At 42.9% G+C, this 27,306-nt stretch overlaps 1 protein-coding gene across 6 annotated transcripts in view; it reads right to left on the bottom strand.

The window, feature by feature from the left end:
• Nucleotides 1-27,306, bottom strand: part of PRKAR2A (protein kinase cAMP-dependent type II regulatory subunit alpha) — a 95,108-nt gene that overhangs the window by 14,602 nt on the left and 53,200 nt on the right. For 4 of the 6 annotated variants that reach the window (XM_024244838.2, XM_024244839.2, XM_054550820.2 and 1 more), the window contains 4 exons: nucleotides 20,010-20,116; nucleotides 10,707-10,860; nucleotides 4,042-4,143; nucleotides 3,798-3,872 (listed from right to left, as the gene is read on the bottom strand). In XM_024244838.2, coding sequence (XP_024100606.1) covers nucleotides 3,798-3,872; nucleotides 4,042-4,143; nucleotides 10,707-10,860; nucleotides 20,010-20,116 — 438 coding nt within the window. Of the gene's footprint in view, nucleotides 1-3,617; nucleotides 3,713-3,797; nucleotides 3,873-4,041; nucleotides 4,144-10,706; nucleotides 10,861-20,009; nucleotides 20,117-27,306 lie in introns of all 6 variants that reach the window. The other 2 variants (XM_054550824.2, XM_054550822.2) reach the window with 1 other exon arrangement.

Here is a 27,306-nt window from a genome sequence, read left to right as displayed (position 1 = left end):
CTAGCCTGGGCGACAGAGTGAGACTCCATCTCAAAAAAACAAAACAAAAACAATAAAAATAACTCAAAACGGATCACAGACCTAAGGTAAGAGCTAAAATTCTGACTGTCTAGAGCTGTACTGCTCAATACATTAGCCACTAGTCAAATGTGGCTGAGCACTTGAAATGTTGCTAGTATAAACTTAGATGTGCTATAGATGCAAAACATACATTAGATTTTGAAGACAGTATTAAAAATGTAAAATATCTCATTAATAAAATTTTATATCACTTAGATGTTGAAAAAATATTTTAGATATACTGAGTTAAATGAAATATATTAAGTTCACCATTTCAAATATCTACTGAAAGGTTTTATTTATTTATTTATTTTGAGACCAAGTCTTGCTCTGTCCCCCAGGCTAGAATGTAGTGGCATGATCTTGGCTCACTGCAACTTCTGCCTCCCAAGTTCAAACGATTCTCGTGCTTCAACCTCCCAAGTAGCTGGGATTACAGTTGTGCACCAGCAAACCCAGCTAATTTTTTTTATTACTTTTTAGTGGAGACGAGGTTTCGCCATGTTGGCCAGGCTGGTCTCGAACTCCTGGCCTCAAGTTATCTGCCTCAAGCTATTCAGCCTCCCAGAGTGCTGGGATTACAGGCGTGAGCCACCCTGCCCGACCAAAAATTTTTAAAATTACATATGTGGCTCACATATTATTTCTGTTGAACAGTGCTGGTCTTAGAAGTAAACTTAGGAGAAAATATTATTGATTTTGCAAAGATTTCCTAAAATACAGCAGCAAAAGTACAAAACTACAAAGAAGAAAAGATGATAAACTGGACTTGTCAAAATTAAAACCATTTTCTCTTCAAAAGATACCATTAAGAAAATGAAGGCCAGGTGTGGAGGTGCACACCTATAATCCCAGCACTTAGAAGGCCAAGGCGGGCAGATAGCTTGAGCTCAGGAGTTCGAGACCAGGCTGGGCAATATAGCAAGACCCTGACTGTAATTTTTTTTAAAAGGCTATAAATACTATTTATTGGTGAGAATGCAGAGAAACTGGAATTTTCATACATGGCTGGTAGGAATACAAGACAGTACAGCCATTTTAAGAAACAGTTTGTTTGTTATGAAGTTAAAATATAATTTAGCAATTGCACTCTTAAGTATTTACTAAAGAGGCCAGCCTGCCCAACATGGTGAAATCCCATTTCTACTAAAAAAAACACACACATGCACAAAATTAGCTGGGCATAGTGACACGTGCCTCTGGTCCCAGCTACTTGGGAGGCTGAGGCACGAGAATCGCTTGAACCTGGGAGGCAGAGGTTGCAGTGAGCTGAGATTATGCCACTGTACTCTAGCTTGGGCGACAGGGCAAGACTGTGTCTCATTAAAAAGAAAAAGTAATGGGAGGCTGAGGCAAGAGAATCGCTTGAACCTGGGAGGTGGAGGTTATGGTGAGCTGAGATTGCGTCATTGCACTCCAGCCTGGGCAACAAAAGCAAAACTCCGTCTCAAAAAGAAAAAAAAATTACATTTGTACAATGAAATATTATTCAGCAATAAAAAGGAACGATCTACTGATAATACAACACGGATAAATCTCAAAAATATTATGCTAAGAGAAAGAAGCCAGACACAGAGACTATACATTACATGATTTCATTTATACTAAATTGTAGAAAGGAATTTCTACAGTGATAGAAAACATCAATGGTTTCCAAGAATGTGAGTGTGGGGGAGGGTACTGACTGCAAATACAAAACAAGGAACTGTATGGGTGATAGAAATACCACTTGGGGATGGTTACAAAACTCTTCCAATTTGTACACTTAAACTTAGTAATTTTATTGTATGTAAAATACACTGTAACAAAGCTGACCAAAACAAATGAAACAACATAAAATGTAGTTTCTGATTCAGCAGGTCTGGTGGGGGGCTCAAGAACTTGCATTCCTAACAATTCTAACATCCTCAGATGATGCTGATTGCTGCTGGTCCTGGGACCTCAGTTTGAGAAACCTTGGTCCAGTGAGAGACATTGACAAAAGGGACCTATAATAAGCCCCTTTTAATATCATCTTAATTAATGTCCATTCTGTACCACTACTCTATCTTGAAGATAGAGTACTATCTTCAAGAGCACAGACCATGAAGAAAACACTATGACTTCTCACATCTCCTGACATATTTCCTGAAAACCCAGTATGAGACAGGCCTAGAACCTTCAGGATGACTTGAAGGTCCTTTGAATGTTACTTAAAGCACCTTAGGTTCAGAAGCAAATGTGGCCAGTTAACATCTCCCATTTCTGAATCTCAGCACTACATTCTTACCATACCAGGATACCTGCTCTGAAACACAGCTCACACCACTGGCCTTTGCTAATATTGTTTTCTTGCTCTGACGGACCTTTCTCGGACCCCAAACATTGAAATTGCACTAGTTTTTTAAGCCCATCTCAAATGGCATTTCCTCAATGAAACCATATGTATTACTTCCATTTCTATGTTCTCACTGTCGTTCATACTCTCCTTCATTATGGTGCTTATCATATCTGGTCCTACCTATCTTAATAAATGTTTATAGAATATACCAATTTCTAATTAAAATAATTATTAATAGTAATGGTTCCTAGAAAACAAATACATTTAGAGACGTGACTCAGAGTAGACATCATATTTTTGTTAGTCCTTTATCTCTTCCAAGGGAGCTTTTTTCTCCACTTTTATGGTAAGTCTGATTAGTCCCTGTGTTCTAGTGGGGCCAATTCCACCCACAGGACCCACACCTGACCAATCTGAGCCTTTCCTCCTCGTAGTCTCAGTACTGGGTTCTAGGATAAGCATATCACCCAACCAAGACCAACCATGTATCTTCTCAGTGCTCTTGAGCCAGAACCATAGGCAGATAAGCTTATACCTGGAAAAGACCAATACTACTTATGTTTAATTAAAAATACAAACACAGTGGACAAAGAAAATTACCAGACAGTACTCATTACAATGATCTAGACCACTGTTTAGTAATCTTTACTGTATCCCAAAATAACATGAGAAAAATGCACAAAGGAAATACCAGACATCTTATAAATTTGGTTAATCACTGAATACTGTGAACTCTGATTTGTGTTAGATTAGCCAAAAGGATGCCTTTGTGTCAAATATAGAAAGTTAGAGGGCAGAACTCTTTAACCTTCCCCAGGTTCTAATAGCAATGAATGAAACTTACTTAAGGTCAAAAGAAAATGACATCCAGAGAACAAACACTAGAAGCCAAGGAAAGGTGAAAGGAAGCAAGAGATCTGCATGTGTCAGTAAGATGGACGTCAATAAGCTTCAGAGGACTACATAATAGTCCTCTGAAGTATGATCTATTACCTGGTAATAAGAGCTCCCAACAGTGGGAGAACATAGAAGTTTTTTTTTTGTTTTGTTTTGTTTTGAAATGGAGTCTTGCTCTGTTGCCCAGGCTGGAGGCAGTGGCGCAATCTCGACTCACTGCAACCTCTGCCTCCCGGGTTCCAGCGATTCTCCTGCCTCAGCCTCCCAAGTAGCTGGGATTACAGGCGTGGGCCACCACACCCAGCTAATTTTTGTATTTTTAGTAGAGATGGAGTTTTACCATGTTGGCCAGGCTGGTCTTGAACTCCTGGCCTCAAGTGATCCACCTGCCTCAGCCTCCCGAAGTGTTGGGATTACAGGAGTGAGCCACTGCATCTGGCAAGAAGTTTTTGAGATAAATGATGTACTAGTTCTTCAGGGGTGACTTCCAGGAAAGGAGCTGCGTAAAGCCCTCACTCACCTGAGTGATTATGCGTTCTCCATCCTTATAGATCTTCTCTCCTATTACATCCACAATCTTCATTCGTTCTGACACCTGAAACAACAAATTCACAAATAAAAGGAAAAGACCTTAATTGAAAGTCACAATAGCTATGCAGCACAGAAATGGGATTAGAATAGTATGATTTGAAAACCTAACAACAGAATAGTTTTAAAAGCTTTTCCTGATCCCCATGAACAGATTCTTATTCAAGCCACTTTACCTCTAGTGATTTAAGGAGGGGCACAGACTCAATAAATGATTCAAACATCTTCCTCTTCTTTGCATTATTTTTCACTATGATTCTTCTAAAAGTCACCCGGTCCTACAAGAAAGAATATGAAAATTCTAGTAAATGCCTATACACAGGAACATCTATGGTTTAATTAACTGGCCGAAGCAAATATTAGAGGAATATGTAAGTTACTGTGTTAATTAAGGTTTAATGATACTTCAATCTTGAGTCATCACTGGAAGAAAAGGACCTGTACCTGAGCCAGCCAGATGCCCACATGCTGTTGCTTGCTATCTAGCACTCAATAGGTGCCACCTATGGGTCATAAATGGAACACAAAACAGAAAATACCTAAACATTTGTGAGCTCACTGTCACTGTTCAATGTCAAAAAAGGCACCTCTAGTGAGCCGAGATCGTGTCACTGCACTCCAGCCTGGGTGACAGAGTGAGACCCTCATTTCAAAAAAACAAAAAACAAAAAAACAAAAGGAGACACCTCACCAAAAGAGAGAATAAAACAATCATTTAATCCTTAGAATCCAGGATTTAAAAAAACTTTAAAAATCCAAAACAATTAGATTGTTCTTGCCCTAAAAAAGTTTACAATCTTAATGGGGAGATAATATAAAATATCAAAATATGAAGGTTGGCTGAATGCAGTGGCTCACTGCCTGTACTCCTAGCATTTTGGGAGGCTAAGGTGGGCAAATTGCTTGAGCCCAGGAGTATGAAACCAGCCTAGGCAACATGGTGAAACACCCTCTCTACGAAAAAATACACAAAAAAAGTTAGCTGGGCATGGTGGCACATGTCTGTACTTGGGTGGCTGAGGTGAAAGGCTCACCAGAGCCTGAGAGGTCAAAGCTGCTGTGAGTTGTGATTGCACAACTGCATTCCAGCCTGGGCAGCAGAGTGACACTATGTCCCAAAAACAACAATATCAACAACAACAACAACAACAAAATACATAGGAATAAGAAGTCTACATTTCAAGGACAGGTGCAGTGGCTCACACCTGTAATCTCAGCATTCTGGGAGGCTGAGTTAGACGGATCACTTGAGCTCAGGAGTTCAAGACCAGGCTGTGCAACATGGTGAAACCCCATCTCTAAAAAAATACAAAAATTAGCTGGGCATGGTGGCGTTTGCCTAGTTCCAGCTAGTTGGGAGGCTGAGGCTGGAGAATCACTTGAGCTCAGGAGGCTAAGGTTGCAGTGAGCTGAGATTACGCCACTGCACTCCAGCCTGGGTGACATAAGTTGAAACCGTGTCTCAAAAAAAATAAAAAATAAAAATAAAAAGTCTACAGTTCAAGACAGCATATGAGCATATGAAATGTGCTTGGTGAAACTACAGAAGACAAGTGCTACATAAATTTCAAGGTAAGAAGGGGAGATCACAGTAGGCAGGAGTGATCAAAGATTATTTTGCAGCAAAAATGTCTGGGACCTGAAAGGTAGGATTTAAGTTAATGGAGAGACATGGGAGGAATACGCAAGATGGAAGGCAGGCATATGAAAGATACCTTGACTCTAGCAAGTCATGGATTCCTTCTGTTTTATCTTGGGATAGGGTCCCCCAATGTTGTCCAGGCTGGCTTTGAACTCCTGGGGTCAAGTGATCTCCCCACCTCAGCCTCCCAAGTAGCTGGGACTACAGGTACACAACACTGTGCCTGGCTTAGTAAGTAATGGATTCTGATCAGAAGACAGTTAACCAAAGCCAGGCACTTCTCAGATATGTGTACACATGTGCAGGGAGATACATGTGAGAATGTTAATTGCTTAGTCTTAGATTCCTAAATGGGCAAGCAGTTATTTGTATCTAAGTTAACTACCTTTCTTCCACCTCAGGCTGTCAGGACTATATATACTATATATATATACATTTTGTTAGAAAGTATAATAATGGGCTGGGCGCAGTGGCTCAGGCCCGTAATCCCAGAACTTTGGGAGGCCGAGGCGGACAGATCGCTTGAGGTCAGGAGTTCAAGACCAGCCTGGCCAATATGGTGAAACCCCATCTCTACTAAAAATACAAAAATTAGCCAGGCATGGTGGTGGGCGCCTGTAATCCCAGCTTCTCGGGACGCTGAGACAGGAGAATCACTTGAACCTGGGAGGCGGAGGTTGCAGTGAGCCGAGATCATGCCACTGCACTCCAGCCTGGGTAACAGAGCGAGACCCTGCCTCGAAAAAAAATAAAAAGAAAACGATATTTTAGTCTGTGTGTGGTGGCTCATGCCTGTAATCCCTGCACTTTGGGAGGCCAAGGCAGGAGGATCGCTTGAGGCTAGGAATTTAAGATCAGCCTGGGCAACACAATGAGACCTCAACTCTATTTAAAACACAAAAACAGGCTGGGCGCAGTGGCTCACCCCTATAATCCCAGCACTTTGGGAGGCTGAGGCAGGCGGATCACAAGGTCAGGAGATCGAGACCATCCTGGCTAACATGATGAAACCCCATCTCTACTAAAAATACAAAAAATTAGCTGGGCGTGGCGGCACACACCTGCAGTCCCAGCTACTAGGGAGGCTGAGACAGGAGAATCGCTTGAACCTGGGAGGTGGAGGTTGCAGTGAGCCAAGATCACGCCACTGCACTCTAGCCTGGGAGACAGAGCGAGACTCTATCTCAAAAAAAGCAAACAAAAAAACCCCACAAAAACAGAAAACTCCAATATTTTATTTATTTATTAAAAAAAAAAAAAAAACCATACAGGCTGGGAACAGTGGCTCACAACTATATTCCCAGCACTTTGGGAGGCTGAGGTGGGTGGATTGTTTGAGCCCAGAAGTTTGAGAGCAGCCTAGGCAACATGGCAAAACCCATCTGTACAAAAAATACAAAAATTAGCCAGGCATGGTGGCGTGCACTTGTGGTCCCAGTTACTGGGGAGGCAGAGGTGGGAGGATCGCTTGAGCCCTGGGAGGTGAGTTGCAGTGAGGTGTGAGGGCACCACTGCACTCCAGCCTGACCAACAGAGTGAGACTGTCTCAAAAGATAGATGGGGACACACACACACTCACACTCACACACAGTGTTAGCCAGGATGGTCTCAATATCCTGACCTCATGATTTGCCCGCCTTGGCCTCCCAAAATGCTGGTATTACTGCACCCGACCACAACAAATGTCTCTTACAGCGACTTTTTTTTTTTTTTTTTTTTTTGAGATGGAGTTTCGTTCTTGTTACCCACGTTGGAGTGCAATGGCGCAATCTTGCCTTACCGCAACCTCCGTCTCCCAGGTTCAAGTGATTCTCCTGCCTTGGCTTCTGGAGTAGCTAGGATTACAGGCATGCATCACCATGCCCGGCTAATTTTGTATTTTGTAGTAGAGATGGGGTTTCTCCATGTTTGTCAGGCTGGTCTCCAACTCCTGACCTCAGGTGATCTGCCCGCCTTGGCCTCCGAAGTGCTGGGATTACAGGCATGAGCCACTACGCCCGGCAAGCGACTTTTTTTTTTGAGACAGAGTCTCACTCTGTCACTCAGCAGGCTGGAGTGTAGTGGCATGATCACAGCTCACTGCAGCCTTGACCTCTTGGGCCCAGGTGATCCTCCCAACTCAGCGTCCCAAGTAGCTGGGACTACAGGCATGTGCCGCCACATCAGCTAATTTCTTATTTTTCATAGAGACAGGGTTTCACCATGTTGCCCATGCTGGTCTTGAATGCCTAGGCTCATGTGATTTGCCCACCATGACCTCCCAAAGTACTGGGATTACAGCATGAGTCACCACACCCAGCTGGTTCTACCCCTTTTTATGCATGCTTTAACACTTCCCAAAACTCTCTTTTCATGTGGTGCAAGGCCAGTTCCCATGGCTGTGGGGAATATAAAAAAAGCACCAGACATCAACATAGCCTTTGATGAGCATCCAATCGAGTGGTGAAGAGGAAATTCCCAAAGGCAGCAAATGGTCAGAGGCAAGCAAACAGCCCTGAAGTTCAAAAGAGAAAAGGAGTGCTACTCTCTCCTGTGACTGCAGGAATTTCCCAGGAAACCTTCTGTTGACTTTCAATAAAGCAAGAGAAAGCAGAAGAGACTAAGTATAGGGGCCATGATGGCAGCTGCCCACTATAAAAGCAGGAATGTAGGATCCAACTTGAAAAACTCAGTGACGACACCAGATCCTCCCTACTTCGACCTCAGAAGGCATTTCCAAGGCCTTGTGAGGCCCAAAGAAGAAGTCAGGCTGGAGAGGACCTTCTGTGAGTTACTTTCCTAGAGGTGGTACTGAAGCTTTGGAAGAGTCTGGGCTTGCAAAGCAAGTGAATGAACAGGAGAAAAGTAGACGCCAAAAGGACATCTTGATAGGTCAGTGACCTAAGAAAGCAAGGAGAAGAGGAAACGACTGCCAAAGGCAAGGAAATAGAAAGAACAGGAGTCTTGGGAAAGGAAGTCTCAGGAAAAGAAGGGTGGTGAGTAGCACCATGGCCATGGGGAGCTTGTGCCATCATCCTGTGAACACCCACCTTGTACCAGGCACTAAGGGAGTCGCTTCTCTTATGCCCATGTATTTAATCCTCATACCCCAGCCACAAAGCAGGTGGTTTTACAGCTCAGCATACAGTTTTCAATTTTCACTGAGACTTGGTCTTAGAGATTATCCAAGAATGGGTTATTTGGCTGGGTGCGGTGGCTCTTGCCTGTAATCCCAGCACTTTGGGAGGCCGAGGTGGGCAGATCACCCGAGGTCAGGAGTTCGAGACCAGCCTGGCCAACATGGTGAAACTCCATTTCTACTAAAAATACAAAAATTGGCTGGGTGTGGTGGCACATGTGCACACATCTGTAATCCCAGCTACTCAGGAGGCTGAAGGAGGACAATCACTTGAACCCAGGAGGCGGAGGTTGCAGTGAGCCAAGATCATCTCAAAAAAGAAAAAAAGAATGTGTTATTTGGCTGGGCACAGTGGCTCATGCCTGTAATTCCAGCACTTTGGGAGGCCAAGGCAGGAGGACTGCTTGAGCCCAGAAGTTCAAGACCAGCCTGAGCAACATAGTGAGACTCTGTCTCTACAAAGAAAAAAAAAAAAAGTCAGGCATGGTGGTACACACCTGTAGTCCCAGTTACTTGGGAGGCTGAGGTGGGAGGATTGCTTGACCTCAGGAGGTCAAGGCTGCAGTTAGCTCCTGCTCACACCAAAAAGAATGTTATTTAATTTCTAAGTGTCTGGAGATCTGTTATTGATTTTTAGTTTCTTTCTTTCAATTGTAGTTAGAGAACACATTCTGATTTCAATTTTTTTAAAATTTTCATTATTTCTTAAAATTTTAAATAGAGATGTGGTCTCACTATGCTGCCCAGGCAGGTCTCAAATTCCTGGACTCAATCCTCCCACCTCAACCTCCCCAAGTGCTGGGATAACAGGCTTGAAATCAACCTGATTTCAAATCTTTTACATTTTTTAAGTTTTATTTTATATTCCAGGATATGGTCTATTTGGGTGAATGTTCCATGGGCTTGAAAAAAATGTTCATTCTGTTGTTGCTGTGTGCAGTGTTCTATAAATTTCAGATAGCTTTTGTTAATTAATGGTGTTAAGTTCTTCCATATCCTAGCTGACACTAGCTGATTTTCTGTTAGTTGTTCGTTCTTTTGTTTTGTTTTGTTTTTGTTTTTGAGATGAAGTTTTGCTTTTGTTGACTATACCTGTTGGAAGATCTGGATTTCAGGCTTTCCAGCACCCCATCTGGGATATATGGGAACCTGGGAACTCACTGTCATGTCTTTCCTCAAGCCCCGATATCCCTAGATAGTCTGCCTTCTTCTTTCCACCTTTCAGGGTCTTCCTATGTTTGCTCTATTATGTCCATAGTTGTGTGTGTGTGTTTTTAAGTTTTTAAGTGAGAACACTAGCATGGAATAGGGCTATTCCATCTTGATCTGAACCAGTAGTTGGCACCAAGGCTTATTTTATTATTTGATTTTGTATTTTTTGAGATGGAGTCTTGCTCAGTCGCCCAGGCTAGAGTGCAGTGGCGTGATCTTGGCTCACTGCAACCTCCACCTCCTGGGACTACAGGCGCCCACCACCATGACTGGCTAATTTTCATATTTTTAGTAGAGACAGGGTTTTACCATGTTGCTCAGGCTGGTCTCGAACTCCTGACCTCAAGTGATCTTCCTGCCTTGGCCTCCCCAAGTGCTGGGATTACAGGTGTTGAGTCACCGTGCCTGGCCCCCCATTATTTATTATTCCCCTATACAAATGTATTCTTGAGTTTTTCAATCATTGAGTCCCCAAGTGTGTGACCTATCCTTAAGTCACTGTATCTCTTTCAGGAGCACTCTTAATTTAACATCAGGATGTCACAATAAAATGCTTTTTTTTTTTTTTTTTTTGAGACGGAGTCTCACTGTGTCGCCCAGGCTGGAGTACAGTGGCGCGATCTCGGCTCACTGCAAGCTCCATCTCCCGGGTTCACGCCATTCTCCTGTCTCAGCCTCCCGACTAGCTGGGACTACACATGCCCACCACCACAACCGGATAATTTTTTTGCATTTTTTAGTAGAGACGGAGTTTCACCATGTTAGCCAGGATGGCTGTAAGATATAGTGTAAATCAACAGCCCAAGGACAGAGACACAGAAAGGGAATTAATACTGTGCCTTGCAAGGGGAACGATTTCTCTCACTCACCAGTCCCCAAAGGGAGCCTTCTGAGGTAGCAACAATGGTAGCAGCTCTTGGGGTGTTGTACATCAGAGCTAGTTCTCCAAAACTGCCACGGTTGTCATATTGACCAACAGAGCGGGTTTGATTATCTTTTGTTACTAAAATGTCATAAGTTCCCCTAAAAGAATGATAAAAAATAATTTCATTAGTTACTTCTAATAATAAATGTTAAGAATTGGCAGGTACATATAATAGAAAATGTTGTTTTAAGAGATTTCCAATGGAACTTTGCTAGTATATAAAAAAAAAACCATATTTTTGTATTTTGACTTTGTACTGTGTCCTATAACCTTGCTAAACTCACTTATTAATTCTAGTAGCCTTTTTGTGGCATTCTTGGAATTTTTTCTTTTTTTGAGACGGAGTCTAGCTCTGTCACCCAGGCTGGAGCGCAGCGGCGGGATCTCAGCTCACTGCAAGCTCCACCTCCTGGGCTCACGCCATTCTCCTGCCTCAGCCTCCCGAGTAGCTGGGACTACAGGTGCGCGCCACCATGCCTGGCTAATTTTTTTGTATTTTTAGTAGAGACAGGGTTTCACCATGTTAGCCAGGATGGTCTCAATCTCCTGACTTCATGATCCGCCTGCCTCAGCCTCCCAAAGTGCTGGGATTACAGGTGTGAGCCACCACACCCGGCCGGAATTTTCTACATAGAGGATCATGTCACCTGAAACAAAGTTTTAATACTTCCTTTCCAATCTATATGCCCCTTCCTTTTTCCCCCATCTTTAACTTAAAAAAATATATATATATATATACACACATATATACATGCACATAAATATATATATACATATATATATATTTTTTGACATATTTTTTTTTGAGACAGGGTCTTGCTCTGTCACCCAGGCTGGAGTGCAGAGGCACAATCGTGGCTCACTGCAGCCTCCACCTCCTGGCCCCAAGCAATCCTCTCACCTCAGCCCCCTGAGTAGCTGTGACCACAGACGTGGGCCACCACACCTGGCTAATATTTTATTTTTGTAGAGATGGGGTCTCACTATGTTGCCCAAGCTGGTCTGGAACTCCTGGGCTCAAGCAATCCTCCTGTCTCAGCCTCCCAAAGTACTGGGATTAAAGGCATGAGCCACCATGCCCAGCCTAATTTTTTTTATTAATATATAATATTTTACATAATTTATGGGGTACATGTGAGTGTTTGTTCCATGCATAGAATGGGTAATGATTAAGTCAGGGTATCTGGGGTATCCATCACCTTGGATATATGTCATTTTTATGTGTCAGTATCATTTCATGTCCTCTCTTCTATTAATAGTTACTTTGAAATATGCTAAATATTGTCACCCAAGTATAGTCACCTTATCATGCTATAAAACATTAGAACTTGCCAGGTGCAGTGACTCACACCTGTAATCTCAGCACTTTAGGAAGCTACACTGGGAGGGTTGCTTGAGCCCAGGAGTTTGAGACAATCCTGGGCAACGTATGGAGACTTGTCTCCACAAAAAGGAAAAAAAAAAGACATTAAAATTTATTTCTTCTATCTAACTGTGTGTTTGTACCCATTAGCCAACTTCTCTTCATCCACCCACCACCCTTCTTAGTTTCTGGTATATATCATTCTATTCTCTATGTCTATGATATCAGTGTTCTTTAGCACTCACATGTGAGCGAGAACATGTGGTATTTGTCTTCCTGTGCCTATCTTATTTACCTTAATATAGCGACCTCCATGTTGCTACAAATGACGTGACTTCCTTCTTTTTTATGGTCAAATGGTATTTTATTGTGTATCTATGCCACACTTTCTTTCTTCCTTTTTTCCTTGCCTCCCTCCCTCCCTCTTTTCCTTTCTTTGCCTTATTTCATTGACTATAACCTCCAGTACAATATTAAGTGGAAGTGGTGAAAGCAAACATCCTTGCCTTATTCTGAGTTGTAAGAAAAAAACAACTTTTCACCATTAAATATGATGTTAGCTGTAGGTTTTTAATAAATGCCTTTAATCTAGTTAGGGAAAGTTATTTTTGTTGCTAGTTTACTGAGCATTTTCATCACAAAAAGACGTTGAGTTTTGTCAAATGCTTTGCTGTAGGTATTGATATGAATGCATGGGTTTTCTTTCATAGTCTACTGAAAATTAGGATACGACTGATTAAAACAAAGAAAGCAGGTCGGGTGCGGTGGCTCAAGCCTGTAATCCCAGCGCTTTGGGAGGCCAAGGTGGGTGGATCACCTGAGGTCAGGAGTTCGAGACTAACCTGGCCAATCTGGTGAAACCCCGTCTTTATTAAAAATACAAAAATTAGCTGGGCGGGTGGCGGGTGCCTGTAATTCCAGCTACTCGGGAGGCTGAGGCAGGAGAATCACTTGAAACCTGGAGGCAGAGGTTGCAGTGAGCCGAGATCACGTCATTGCACTCCAGCCTGGGCGACAGAATGGGGCTCTGTCTCAAAACAAACAAACAAACAAAAGATACAATTATTTATCTATTGATTGGCAATAATTGCTAAAAAAAAAAAAAATCAGAACTGACAAGCAGAAATAGGCACTCTCAACATACCACTGAGGGAAACATAAACTTTTCAGTTTCTGCATATGCCTTAAGAAGACCCTGCATATGCCTTAAAAAGACCCTTTGATATAGCAATTCCATTTCTAGTCATTCCAAAAGAGATAATCAAAGATACTGCAAAAGATTTAATTACAGGGATTTCACCAGGTAATATCTATAATAGTAAAAACTATAAGTAATTTCATCTGCTAATAATAGGAGATGGGTCAAATACATGTTTCTATCTATATCATGGAGTCATTAAAAATAATGACAGAGGCCAGGCATGGTGGCTTACGCCTGTGTGTGTGTGTGTGTGTGTGTGTGTGTGTGTGTGTATATATATATAATAATAATGACAGAGTATGGCTGGGCACAGTGGCTCACCTGTAGTCCCAGCACTTTGGGAGACTGAGGCAGACAGATCACCTGAGGTCAAGAGTTTGAGACCAGCCTGGCCAACGTGGTAAAACCCTGTGTCTACTAAAAATACAGAAATTAGCTGGGCGTGGTGGCATGTGCCTGTAATCCCAGCTACTCAGGAAGCTGAGGCAGGAGAATCACTTGAAACTGGGAGGCAGAGGTTGCAGTGAGCCAAGATCACAACACTGCACTCCAGCCTGGGTGGCAGAGTGAGACTCTATCTCAAAATAATAATAACAGAATACTATATTCCATAACATGCTTAAAACAGATTTAAAAAATTAAATCACACAACAATGTATGATTTAATGTAAAAAAAAATTATGTAAAGATAACTCCATTAGTCGACTCCATTTTTGATGTTTGATTGTTGACAGCTTTCAAACCCTTCCTCTTCTGCCCCATATCTGGGCAAGCTGATAAGAAAGCCTGGGTGCTCCCTCCTTTGGTGCTGATGGGGAGTTCAATCAACACAAATGCCAGCCCCTGTGTATGAGTACCCTCACCTAATGTCACCTTCTAACCACCATAAATCCCAAGACAGTCATCTCGCCTGCTATCTGAAGTCATTTTTGGATCCATCTTGGAGCCTGCCCTGCTCTCTCTAAAAATGCTCAACATGTGAGTAATAAACCTTTTCATACCCTTTTAGTGTATATGTAGTGTCATCAGTCTTGACATCTTAACCAAATTTTGGGTGAGGTGTCTGATCTCAACAGTAAAGCATGGAAAAAATAATGGAACCATACACTGGTAATCAGATTATGCCTAAATTAATTTCTATCCTGTTTGTATTTTATTTTGAGTTGGAGTCTCGCCCTGTTGCCCAGGCTGGAGTGCAGTGGCATGATCTCGGCTCACTGTAAGCTCTGCCTCCCGGGTTCACACCATTCTCCTGCCTCAGCTCCCTGAGCAGCTGGGACTACAGGCACCCGCCACCACGCCTGGCTAATTTTTTGTATTTTTAGTAGAGACAGGGTTTCACTGTGTTAGCCAGGATGGTCTTGATCTCCTGATCTTGTGATCCACCCGCCTCAGCCTCCCAAAGTGCTGGGATTACAAGTGTGAGCCACCGCGCCCAGCCTTTTATTTTTTTATATTCTAAATTTCCTACAAAGAACTTCCATCTGCCTGACAAAATCACTAAATATCATGTATTAAAAGAAAAGCAGAGAATGTGCCACCAACCCTGCTCTCAGGGGAGCTTACCACTCAGTAGGGAAGCTGACCTGTCCTAGGCCTTTATAGACAAGGCAAAATAAGGTTATAAATAGGAAACATAGAATTCAGTGTTTTTAGTGTCTCCTCCAGACACTAGCATTTAACTTTGGGAGTGACACGAACTCATTTCAGGCAGCAGCACTGCAGAGAGCCTCTCTTGACCTTTCCCATTCAGGTCTTCCTCTATATAATGGGGCATATGTTTTTATCATTGTTACCACCACATTATGTAATAATTATCTATTGAAAGGTCTGTCTCTCCAACTTGACCATGAACTTTTTGAGGTCAGGAACTGTACCTTTTTACTTGAATGATAATCTTTCTTTTCTGTTTTGTAGAGACAGGGGTCTCACTATGTTGCCCAGGCTAATCTCAGACTCCTGGTCTCGAGTAATCCATATCGGCCTCCCAAAGTGCTGGGATTACAGGTGTGAGCCACTGTGCTCAGCTCTTTCCTATTTGTTTATCACCACATTCTTTTTTCTTTTCTTTTTATTCTGAGACAGGGTCTCACTTTGTGCCCCAGGCTAGAGTGCAGTGTTATGATCACTGCCCACTGTAGACTCAACCTCTTGGGCTCAAGTGATCCTCCTACCCCAGCCTTCCAATTAGCTGGGACTATAGGCATGCGCCACCATGCCTGGCAAATTTTTTTAAAAATGCTTTTTTGTGTGTTTTTGTTTTGTTTTGTTTTTTTGAGATGGAGTCCCATTCTGTCGCCCAGGCTGGAGTGCAGTGGCATGATCTCCGCTCACTGCAACCTCTGCCTCCCGGGTTCAAGTTATTCTCCTGCCTCAGCCTTCCAGGTAGCTGGGACTACAGGCACATGCCACTATGCCCAGCTAATTTTTTAATTTTTAGTAGAGATGGGGTTTCACCATGTTAGCCAGGATGTTCTTGATATCCTGACCTTGTGATCTGCCCGCTTGAGCCTCCCAAAGTGCTGGGATTACAGGCGTGAGCCACCGTGCTCAGCCTGAATTTTTTTTTTTTTTTTTTGAGATGGAGTTTCATTATTGTTGCCCAGGCTGGAGTGCAATGGCATGATCTCGGCTCACTGCAACCTCCACCTCCCAGGTTGAAGCAATTCTCCCGCCTCAACCTCCTAAGTAGCTGGGATTACAGGCGCCCACCACCATGTCCAGCTAATTTTTTGTATTTTTAGTAGAGACGAGGTTTTGCCATGTTGGCCAGGCTGGTCTCAAACTCCTGACCTCAAGTGCTTCGCCCACTTGGGCCTTCTAAAGTGCTGGGATTACAGATGTGAGCCACCATGCCCGGCCTAAGAAAACGTTTTGTAGAAATGACGTTTCACTATCTTCCCCAGGCTGGTTTTGAACTCCTGGGCTCAGACAATCCTCCCACCTTGGCCTCCCAAAGTGCTGGGATTGCAGGTGCGAACCACTGTGCCAGGCTCTTATTCACCACCGTCACTGTACAAAGAATAACCCCTTTCGTTTACATATGAAATAAATCATTCCTTCTGTACAAAGGCATTTCAGTCTTTAAGTTGTGGACATGTACAGGTGGATGCTTGTTTCCCAGACCATAAGTGCCCAATGGGACCTCTGTCTTGGTAGCGGAGTACACAGCAGGACGAAGGGGAAAGGTGGCTGCTGGAGGTGGTAATATAATTTTATTATAAATATAGACCTGGCATGGTGGCTCACACCTGTAATCTCAGCACTTTGGGAGGCCAAGGCGGGTGGATCACTTGAGTTCAGGAGTTCAAGACCAGCCTGGCCAACATGGTGAAACTCCATCTCCACTAAAATACAAAAATTAGCTGGGAGTGGTGGCGGGTGCCTGTAATCCCAGCTACTCAGGAGGTTATGGCAGGAGAATTGCTTGAACCCGGGAGGCGGAGGTTGTAGTGAGCCAGGATTGCACCACTACACTCCAGCCTGAGCAACAGAGCAAGACTCCGTCTCAAAAATAAATAAATAAATAAATAAATAAAATAAATATATAGTTTTATATTATAATTTTATTTTAAAACTATTCTGGGCTGGGTGCGGTGGCTCATGCCTGTAATCCCAGCACTTTGGGAGGCTGAGGTGGGCAGATCACAAGGTCAAGAGATTGAGACCATCATGGCCAACATGGTGAAACCCCGTCTCTACTAAAAATACAAAAATTAGCTGGGCATGGTGGCGGGCACCTGTAGTTCCAGCTACTCAGGAAGCTGAGGCAAGAGAATCACTTGAGCCTGGGAGGCGGGGGTTGCAGTGAGCTGAGACCATGCCACTGCACTCCAGCCTTGCGACAGAGGGAGACTCCATCCCCCCAAAAAAACAAACAAAAAAACCTATTCTGTCATTACTTGTAGAATTTCTGTGTAAGAAGTATTAGCATAAAAGATGAAGACAAAAGTCTTTTCTCTGAGAAGATATTATTTATGCCATCTTTACCCTAAATCAGCATTTAGAGTAAAGAAAACATTTCCTTTGGACGGGGTGGTGGCTCATGCCTGTAATCCCAGCACTTTGGGAGGCTGAGGCGGGCAGATCACGAGGTCAGGAGTTCGAGACCAGCCTGACCAATGTGATGAAACTCCCGTCTCTACTAAAAATACAAAAAATTAGCCGGGCATGGTGGTGGGCACCTGTAGTCCCAGGTACTCGGGAGGCTGAGGCAGGAGAATGGCGTGAACCTGGGAGTCGGAGCTTGAAGTGAGCCGAGATCGCGCCACTGCACTCCAGCCTGAGTGACAGAGCAAGACTCCGTCTCAAAAAAAAAAAAAAAATTCCTCTAAGTGTGATAATTTGTCACAGGTAGCAAGAACCCAAAGGTTACTCAAGGAGGGAGAGTATTTTCCATTCAAGAATCTAAATAAGAAAAGGCTCAAGAAGAAACACAACCAATGAATCTAGTACAGCTATTTGATGGAAATTAAAAGAATCTTAAAAATGAGGAGAATAATTAGAAAAATTTGAATAAGGTGCATACATTAGATGTAGTATTGTATAAATGTTAATTTGTGTTTTTTATAATTGTTCTGTACTAAAGTAAGAGAATATCCTTTTTAGGAAATGCACACTGGGGTATTCAGAGATAAAGTGGCATTATATCTGCAACTTAAAACAACTTTTTTTTCTTTTGGTGGTGGGGACGAAGTCTCACTCTGTCACCCAGGCTGGAGTGTAATGGCACAATCTCAGCTCATTGCAACCTCTGCCTTGTGGGTTCAAGTGATTCTCCTGTCTCAGCCTTCCAAGTAGCTGGGACCACAGGCGTGCACCACCATGCCTGGCTAATTTTTTTTTTTTTTTGGTATTTTTAGTAGAGCTGGGGTTTCACCATGCTGGCCAGGCTGGTTTCGAACTCCTGACCTCAAGTGATCTGCCCACCTCAGCCTCCCAAAATACTAGGATTACAGGCGTGAGCCACCACGCCCAGCCTTGCCAACAACTTAATAAAGCAAAGGGAGTAGAACGCTAACCTAGGGAACCTGTATTTATAATATTTTTTTTTTTTTTGAGACCGAGTCTCACTCTGTCACCCAGGCTGGAGTGCAGTGGCGTTATCTCGGCTCACTGTAACCTCCACCTCCCAGGTTCAAGCAATTCTCCTGCCTCAGCCTCCCAAGTAGCTGGGATTACAGGTGCACACCACCATGCCTGGTTACTTTATTTTTATTTTTTTTGAGACAAAGTCTCACACTGTTGCCCAGGCTGGTGTGCAGTGGAGCGATCTCAGCTTACTGCAGCCTCTGCCTCCCAGGTTCAAGCGATTCTCCTGCCTCAGCCTCCCGAGTAGCTGGGACTACAGGCACGTGCCACCATGCCCAGCTAATTTTTGTATTTTTAGTAGAGACGGAATTTCACTACATTGGCCAGGCTGGTCTCGAACTCCTGACCTTGTGATCTGCCCGCCTCGGCCTCCCAAAGTGCTGGGATTACAGGCATGAGCCACTGCGACCGGCCAATTTTTGTATTTTTTTAGTAGAGACGGAGTTTCACCACGTTGGCCAGGCTGGTTTCGAACTCCGGACCTCAAGAGATCCACCTGCCTCGGCCTCTCAAAAGTGCTAGGATTACAGGCATGAGCCACCGCACCAGGCCTATGATTAATTTTTTGCACTATTTAACTTTTCTGTAACTCTGAAATTACTTTAAGATAAAAAAATTATTTTTGTTTCCTTTTTATTATCTAGCTCCAAAAACCATTTTATTTTTAAATTAATGGAAGATATCAGGTGAAGCAATATCTTATGGGTGTTAAACTCTAGTGAGAGTGTTTCTTTCAGGACTAAGGAGATCAGAAGGACACCCACCTCACTGCCACTAGCCAGAGGATACTAAACTCAAGAGGTTAGGACACAGTAGGGTGAGCAGGTCAAGCCCAAATATTTCATCTTTTCCTAATACTTAGGTCTGAGCCAGAGGGGTTAAGGTCAGGGCAGTGTATTCATGAGTAAAATCAGGCTCAAATACAAACATTCAAACGACTACAGTACCATGGCTAATTCTTCAAGGGATCAATTCACTTGACACTGGCAAATAACATGTTTATAAAGTACACCCTGCACTCCTTACTAACTGTAAAGGAGACTTTCCTTTTTTTTTTTGAGATGGAGTCTTGCTCTGTTGCCCAGGCTGGAGTGCAGCGGCGGGGTCTCAGCTCACGGCAACAACCTTCGCTAGGATTACAGGCGTGAGCCTCCTAGGTTCAAGTGATTCTCCAGCCTCAGCCTCCCAAGCAGCTGGGATTACAGGCATGCACCGCCACATCCGGCTAATTTTTGTATTTTTAGTAGACATGGGGTTTCACCATATTGGCCAGGCTGGTCTCAAACCCCTCACCTCAAGTGATCCACCGGCCTTGGCCTCCCAAAGTGCTGCAATTACAGGCATGAGCCACTGTGCCTGGCCTAAAGGAGACTTTCTACTCTAGATGACTGCTCTTCAAACATGAGTTGTGCTGAGGATTCAGGACAGCACTGGTAGAGAGGGACAAGCTGTGGACTCTCACAAGGCTTTGGGAAGCTTGTTCACCAGGCCCTAAGCCTCTCTGGGCTGAATACAGAATAGGATAAAGCATCTGCCCTGAGTCATGAATCCGATTAAGTGTGGCCACACAATTTCAAAGCTCCACCTCCTACCGTTCTATGACATAAAAGTTGTCTCCATCATCTCCTTGGTCAATGACATGCTCATCAGCTTTGACTATCCTTTCAAACATGGCATCGAGAACTTGAGAAAGCTGTTCCTGCAGGGTATGCACAAGAAGAAAAAAATAGCCTTTACATATGCTGGAAAAAAGCAGTAACCATAATTATCTCAATTTGTGACTATGTAACAGAAGTCCCCACATTCAAACAGAAACCTAGAGGTTGTCTGAAACAAATGCTTTCCTGGGACCATTCAGCTTTGCACCTCCATGCACCTCAGCAGACAGCAAACTGGCAAGTCTTCTGAGGCAGTATTGTTTTGAAAAAGCTTCCCAAAATTTACGCAAAAATATTATCTAAATTATGGTCCATGTTCTCCCAGCCACACCCACACGACTGTCACCTGCCTGATGGCTCCACTATGTCATGTGTAAAGTCACATGCTGCCACCTTCCTACAGCTGTTGACCTTAACAGGAGCATCAGGTCTAAAGGGCTGCTATGGCCTTAGAGGTTATCTTTTGGAACAGCACAACTTTTGACTAGTGAAACACGTCACTTAACCTCACTGAGCTTCAGTATCTTTTTTTGTTGTTGTTGTTCTGGAGACGGAGTCTCACTCTGTCACACAGGCTGGAGTGCAGTGGTGTGATCTCAGCTCACCACAACCTCTACCTCCCGCGTTCAAGTGATTCTCCTGCCTCAGCCTCCTGAGTAGCTGGGATTACAGGCCTGCGCCACCACGCCTGGCAAATTTTTATATTTTTAGTAGAGACAGGGTTTTGCCATGTCGGCCAGGCTGGTCTCAAGCTCCTGACCTCATGTGATCCACCCACCTTGGCTTCCCAAAGTGCTAGGATTACAGGTGTGAGCCACCGCGCCTGGTGAACTCCAGTTTCTTCATATGTAAAAAGGGTATAACAAAGATTCCAGGTCATCAATTTTTATGACCAAAGGAAAAAAACCTAGGAAAGTATTTATGAAACAACAGATACTCAATAAATGAGATCTATTATAAGACAGCTAATATTGCTTCATTTGCATACAGCACATACAATTACTAATATTGCCTGCCATAACCAGACATCAACTATGTCAATAAGTATAATGAAAAGAAAATAATACTATTAAATTCTAATGAAACAATGGTCTCAATCTGGGGCCAGCATCCCTGTCAGGGAGATCAGTGATTACTAGGGAGTCACTAAAGAATACCAGGTTCAATTAAAAAAAGAGACTTTCTCTTTGGAGAAATGTAGACTGAAGACCTGGAAAGAGAATAATTTTATGACTGCATAATTCCATGTGATTTTATGTTCTATCAGAGTGACTGTACTACCAAGATAATTGAGTATCACCAAAAAGTGTATTTAGTTCCACGTGTGTTGAATACTGTATAAGCTAACAAATACTAAAAAGCATGGCTTGCAAATGATGTGTTACCCACATTGACTGGAACGTGAGCCCAGTGTTGCCAGAAATCTCCTATTTAAACACTGGCAATAAATTTAAATTTTCATGTACAATACAGACCAAACACAACATCTGTACCTAGCCTGTGGGTTGCCTGCTGGAAGCCTCTTGTTCTGAGTAACTTTTCTTCTTCTAGTCTGGACTCTTCAAACACATGTGTCATGAGATATAGAATAACAGGGGCGGAAAGGGAGCATTTCTAGGTTAGAGAAGACTAAAATAACAACATGACAACCAAATGAAATACAGTAAGTCCTCAATGTGGTTGATAGGTTCTTGAAAACTGTGACTTTAAGCAAAACAATGTACAGAAGGTCCTCAAATAACACAGTTATAACACTGATGAGGGAAAAAAAAAGGTTTCATTATAGGTTGTTTTGCTTAAAGTTGCAGTTTCCAAGACTACCAACAATGTTGAAGTACTTACTATATGTGATTCAGGATGTTAGGTGAAGACTTACTGTATGTGATTCAGGATTGAAAAACAAAACAAAAAGCTATACAGAACTTTACTGGGAAAACGGGAAATCTGAGTATGGACTGTTGTTAGGTGATTTTATATTATACCAACATTAAATTTCTTGGGTTTATTAAATGGTATTGTGTTAACATAGGAAAATATTCTTTTTTTTTTTTTTAAGACAGAGTCTCACTTTGTCACCCAGGCTGGAGTGCAGTGGCACGATCTTGGTCCACTGCAACCTCTGCCTCCTGGGTTCAAGCGATTTCTCCTGCCTCAGCCTCCCAAGTAGCTGGGATTATAGGTGCGTGCCACCAGGCCTGGATAATTTTTTTTTTTGAGACAGAGTCTCGCTCTGTCGACCAGGCAGGTGTGCAGCTGCACAATCTCGGCTCACTGCAACCTCTGCCTCCCGGACTCAAGCAATTCTCCTGCCTCAGCCTGCCCCAGACTCAAGCAATTCTCCTGCCTCAGCCTGCTGAGTAGCTGGGATTACAGGCATGTGCCACCATGCCCAGCTAATTTTTGTATTTTTAGTAGAGACAGGGTTTCACCATGTTGACCAGGCTGGTCTTGAACTCCTGACCTCAGGTAATCCGCCCGCCTTGGCCTCCCAAAGTGCTGGGATTACAGGCGTGAGCTACCTTGCCCAGCCAGAAAATATTCTTGTTCCTGGAAAATACATCCTAAATATTTAGTGGTGAAGAGTCATGATGTCATAAATGGCTCAGAACAAAAGAAAAGCATTTTATATATACTCTCTCTTCTTTCTCTCTGTACATAAACTTGCACACAAGAGAAAAAGCAAATGTGGTATAATGTTAACAACTGGCCAGTCTAAGTAAAGAGCATCTGGATATTCATGGCATTATTCTTTTGAATTTTCTGTAATTTCGAAAATTTAAAAATAGAAATTTGGGAAATACATTTAAAATTGGAAACAAATATACTAATCAGAAAAAATACTGACACTATAAAATGTTAGTAAGGATATGAAGCAACCTGAAATCTCATATGTTGTTGACAGGAATGCAAACTGGTAAAACTACTTTGAAAAATATCTGGCAGTTTTTTGGTTGTTTTTTTTTTTTTTTTGAGACAGAGTCTCGCTCTGTCACCCAGGCTGGAGTGCAGTGGTGCGATCTCGGCCCACTGCAACCTCTGCTTCCCAGGTTCAAGTGGTTCTCCTGCCTCAGCCTCCCGAGTAGCTGGGATTACAGGTGTGTGCCACCATGCCCAGCTAATTTTTGTATTTTTAGTAGAGAGGAGGTTTCACCATGTTGCCCAGGCTGGTCCTGAACTCCTGAACTCAGGTGATCTGCCCGCCTCGGCCTCCCAAAGTGCTGGGTTTACAGGCATGAGCCATCGCACCCAGCTGATCTGGCAGATTTTTTACAAAGTCAAACATATACCTATCCTATGACTCAGTAATTTTTCTCTCAGGTACTTTACTCAAGATGACTTGGGGGCCGGGTGCGGTGGCTCACACCTGTAATCCCAGCACTTTGGGAGGCAGAGGCGGACGAATCACGAGGTCAGGAGATCGAGACCATCCTGGCGAACATGGTGAAACCCCATCTCTACTAAAAATACAAAAAATAACAAAATAAATTAAAAAAAATAACTTGGGGGAAAAGGTCACAAAAGGATTTGTACAAAATGTTGACAGTGTTAATCATAATAGCTAAAAACTAGAAATAGACCAAGTATTCGCTAACAGAAAAATGGATAAATTGGTATTTTTGAGCAATGAAATACTACTGAGCAATAAAAAGGAAATGAACTAACATTGCTGGCAATAAGACATACTGACATCATGGGCCCCTTGATATGATGCTTTCAGAGGGACACAATATAATTTCTGTGGTAGTCTCACTAAAAATATATAATCATATTCCAAAATCATGAGGAAACATCAAACTCAAATGAAAAGACATTCTATAGAATGACTAACTAGTACTCTTCAAAGTGTCAAGATTATGAAAGACAAGGAAAGACTGAAAACTGCCACAGATTGGAGGAGACTATGAAGAAATAACTGCTAAATCTAACATGGGATCCTGGACTGGATCCTCTACCAGAAAAAAGACATTATTGAGAAAAGTAATTATTAATTAATTAATTAATTTATTTATTTATATATTGAGACGGAGTTTCACTCTTATTGCCCAGGCTGTAGTGCAATGGTGTGGTCTCAGCTCACTGCAAACTCCGCCTCCTGGGTTCAAGCGATTCTTCCGCCTCAGCCTCTCAAGTAGCTGGGATTACAGGCACCTGCCACCATGCCCAGCTAATTTTTGTATTTTTAGTAGAGATGGGGTTTCACCATGTTGGCCAGGCTGGTCTCAAACTCTTGACCTCAGATGATCCTCCCTCCTTGGCTTCACAAAGTGCTGGGATTACAGGAATGAGCCACCGTGCCCATCTAAGTTATAACTTTTCAACATTAAAATGGTATTCTCCAACTCTAAGAAAACTAAATATTAGATTGACATAGAAACTTTCCTGATAGTAACTTCAATGGTATAAAATTTACAAGAGGTTTTATTCACAGATAAAGAAGCAAGCCCCTTTTCCATTTACCTGGATGGGTCTTCCAGGGAAAACAGCTAACACAGACCACTGTTTCTCACAACCAGCCTTTCCTTGAGCTCATGGTCCTTGTCTCATTCAGTCTCAAACTAACAAGCTCTGAGTAAAGCTCTGGCTATTACTGTAAACCACACGGTTATTAGTCTGGTTTACAGACACCAAGGTTAGTTAACTCCTCTGACTGATGCATTGTAAGCTCGTATCTGACTAGCCCAGATTCCTAAGGAGGGCTGTGGAAATGTCTTCAGGAGCCTTTTTGGTAGGAGCTGGGTAACAGAGGAAATGTAATTCCAGCCTTCCTGTCTCTGCACATTCTGGGACTCCTCAATAGGCCTAGCACCTTAGCCATTAATGCGGTTTTAAATTTTTAAATCTTTTTAATTTTAAATTTTTAACTTTTTTGAGATGGAATCTCACTCTGTCGCCAAGGCTGGAGTTCAGTGGTATGATCTCAGCTCACTGCAACCTCCACCTCCCCAGTTCAAGCAATTAACCTGCCTCAGCCTCCCGAGTAGCTGAGACTACAGGTGTGCGCCACCACGCCCAGCTAATTTTTGTATTTTTAGTAGAGATGGGGTTTCACCATGTTGGCCAGGATGGTCTCCATCTCTTGACCTCATGATCTGCCCACCTCGGCCTCCCAAAATGCTGGAATTACAGGTGTGAGCCACCGTGCCCTGCCAAATTTTGTATTTTTAGTAGAGATGGGGTTTCACCATGTTGGCCAGACTGGTCTTGAATTCTTGACCTCAAATGATCTGCCTGCCTCAGCCTCCCAAAGTGCTGGGATCACAGGTGTGAGCCCCCATGCCTGGCCTCATTCTTTTAATGTGTGGCCTTCAAAGTAGAGAAGAAACAGTAGAGAAGAACAGAGAAGAAACAGGAAATCTGAAGATTCTCTGTTACTATGAACTAATGTTTATGTCACCCCAAAATTTCATGTTAAAACCTGACTCCCAGTGTGATGGTATTAGAAGGTAAGGCCTTTGGAGAGTGACTGGATCATGAATGGGACTAGTTCCCCTATAAAGGAAACCCTGAGAGCTCCCTCCCTCCTTCCACCACGTGAGAACACACAGAGATGGTTATCTATGAACCAGGAAGTGGGCTCCTGATCAGACACCAAATCTGCTGGCGCCTTGTGCTTGGATTTCCCAGACTCCAGAATTGTGAGAAATTTCCACTGTTTATAAACCACCCAGGTTATGGTATTTTGTTATAGCAGCCCAAATGTACTAGGACACCTATCAGGAGGTAGCCCTCGTTCTTTATTTCTACCACCAAGAGAGGGAGGACAGGCCCAGGTCATAGATCCTATGTTAGGCCCTGCAGAAACACACCATTCCTAAGAAGCACTTATCACACACTGGCAAGCCAGTGGGTTAACTATTATCAATGAAGGGAACTACATACCAGCATCTTCAGAAAAATCAATCTCTTTGTAGGATAAATTCAGACTCTCCTAGCTAAGCCAGGGTCATGCAAATCTGAGCATTTCCTTGCAACATGACAAAACTGCATGCTCTTCAAATTATCAGTATTGTCTTGGAGAAAGTGCCAAAGCAGCTCAGAAAAATACAGCAGTCCTCCCTTTATCCATGGGGAATATGTTCCAAGGGGATATGTGGATGTCTGAAACCACAGATAGTGTTGAACCCTACTGCTGTCAATTGGAACACATTTCTGTTCCACCCACAAATGTAACGCCTTTTCCATCTTAACCAAGTACTTAACACGCACTGTGGCTGTAACTTGTGCAGTTTGAGGTGCCACAGCAAAACTAGCATAAATTTATTTTTCCTTCTTCACAGTTTTCACAGATAGAAGATTCATTCTTATTCTATTTTTTTTTTTTTTTTTTTTTGAGACGGAGTCTTGCTCTGTCACCCAGGCTGGAGTGCAATGGTGCAATCTCAGCTCACTGCAACTTCCACCTCCTGGATTCAAGCAATTCTCCTGCCTCGGCCTCGTGAGTAGCTGGGATTACAGGTGCACACTACCACACCTGGCTAATTTTTGTATTTTTAGTAGAGACAGAATTTCACTGTTGGCCAGCCTGGTCTTGAACTCCACCCACCTCGGCCTCCCAGAGTGCTAGGATTACAGGCATGAGCCACCACACCCAGCCAGAAGATTCATTCTTACCATAGATTTTTGCAACCTCAGCATACAATTTCTTTCTTTCTTTCTCCCTCCCTCCCTCTCTCCCTCCCTTCCTTTTGTTCCTTCCTTCCTTCCTTTCCTTTTCTTTCTCTCTTCCTTTCTCTTTCTCCCTCTCTCCCTTTCTTCCTTTCTTTCCTTAAGTTTCTCTCACCTTTTCACTTAAAGGAAGCATTTTATGGCTTCTTTTTGGCATATCCGAATTGCCAGCGTTGCTTCTCTTCTGCTTTGGGCCATTATTAAGTAAAATAAGGGTTACATGAATATGAGTACTGCTATATGGTGACTAAGTGACTCATGGGCAGGTGGCATATATGGCATGAATACACTGGGACAAAGTGATGATTTGTGTTCTGGGTGGCAGTAAAGCAGGACAGCATGAGATTCATCACACTACTCAGAATGGCATGCCTTTTAAAACTTAGGAATTATTTCCGGAATTTTCCATTTAGTATTTTTGGACTGTCATTGACTATGGGTAACTGAAACCCTGGAAAGCAAAACCAAGGATAAGGGGGACTACTGCACTAAAAGGCATCTGAAAGATCATGTCTGGGTTAAAGTGGTCAATACAATGAAAACATCTGTATGTAAGATGAATCTA

This window comes from Pongo abelii, chromosome 2 (assembly GCF_028885655.2).
Source record: "Pongo abelii isolate AG06213 chromosome 2, NHGRI_mPonAbe1-v2.0_pri, whole genome shotgun sequence".
In the NCBI taxonomy this organism is placed as follows: domain Eukaryota; kingdom Metazoa; phylum Chordata; class Mammalia; order Primates; family Hominidae; genus Pongo; species Pongo abelii.
Note: the sequence above shows the minus strand (reverse complement) of the source record. Positions and strands in the feature narration are given on the sequence as shown.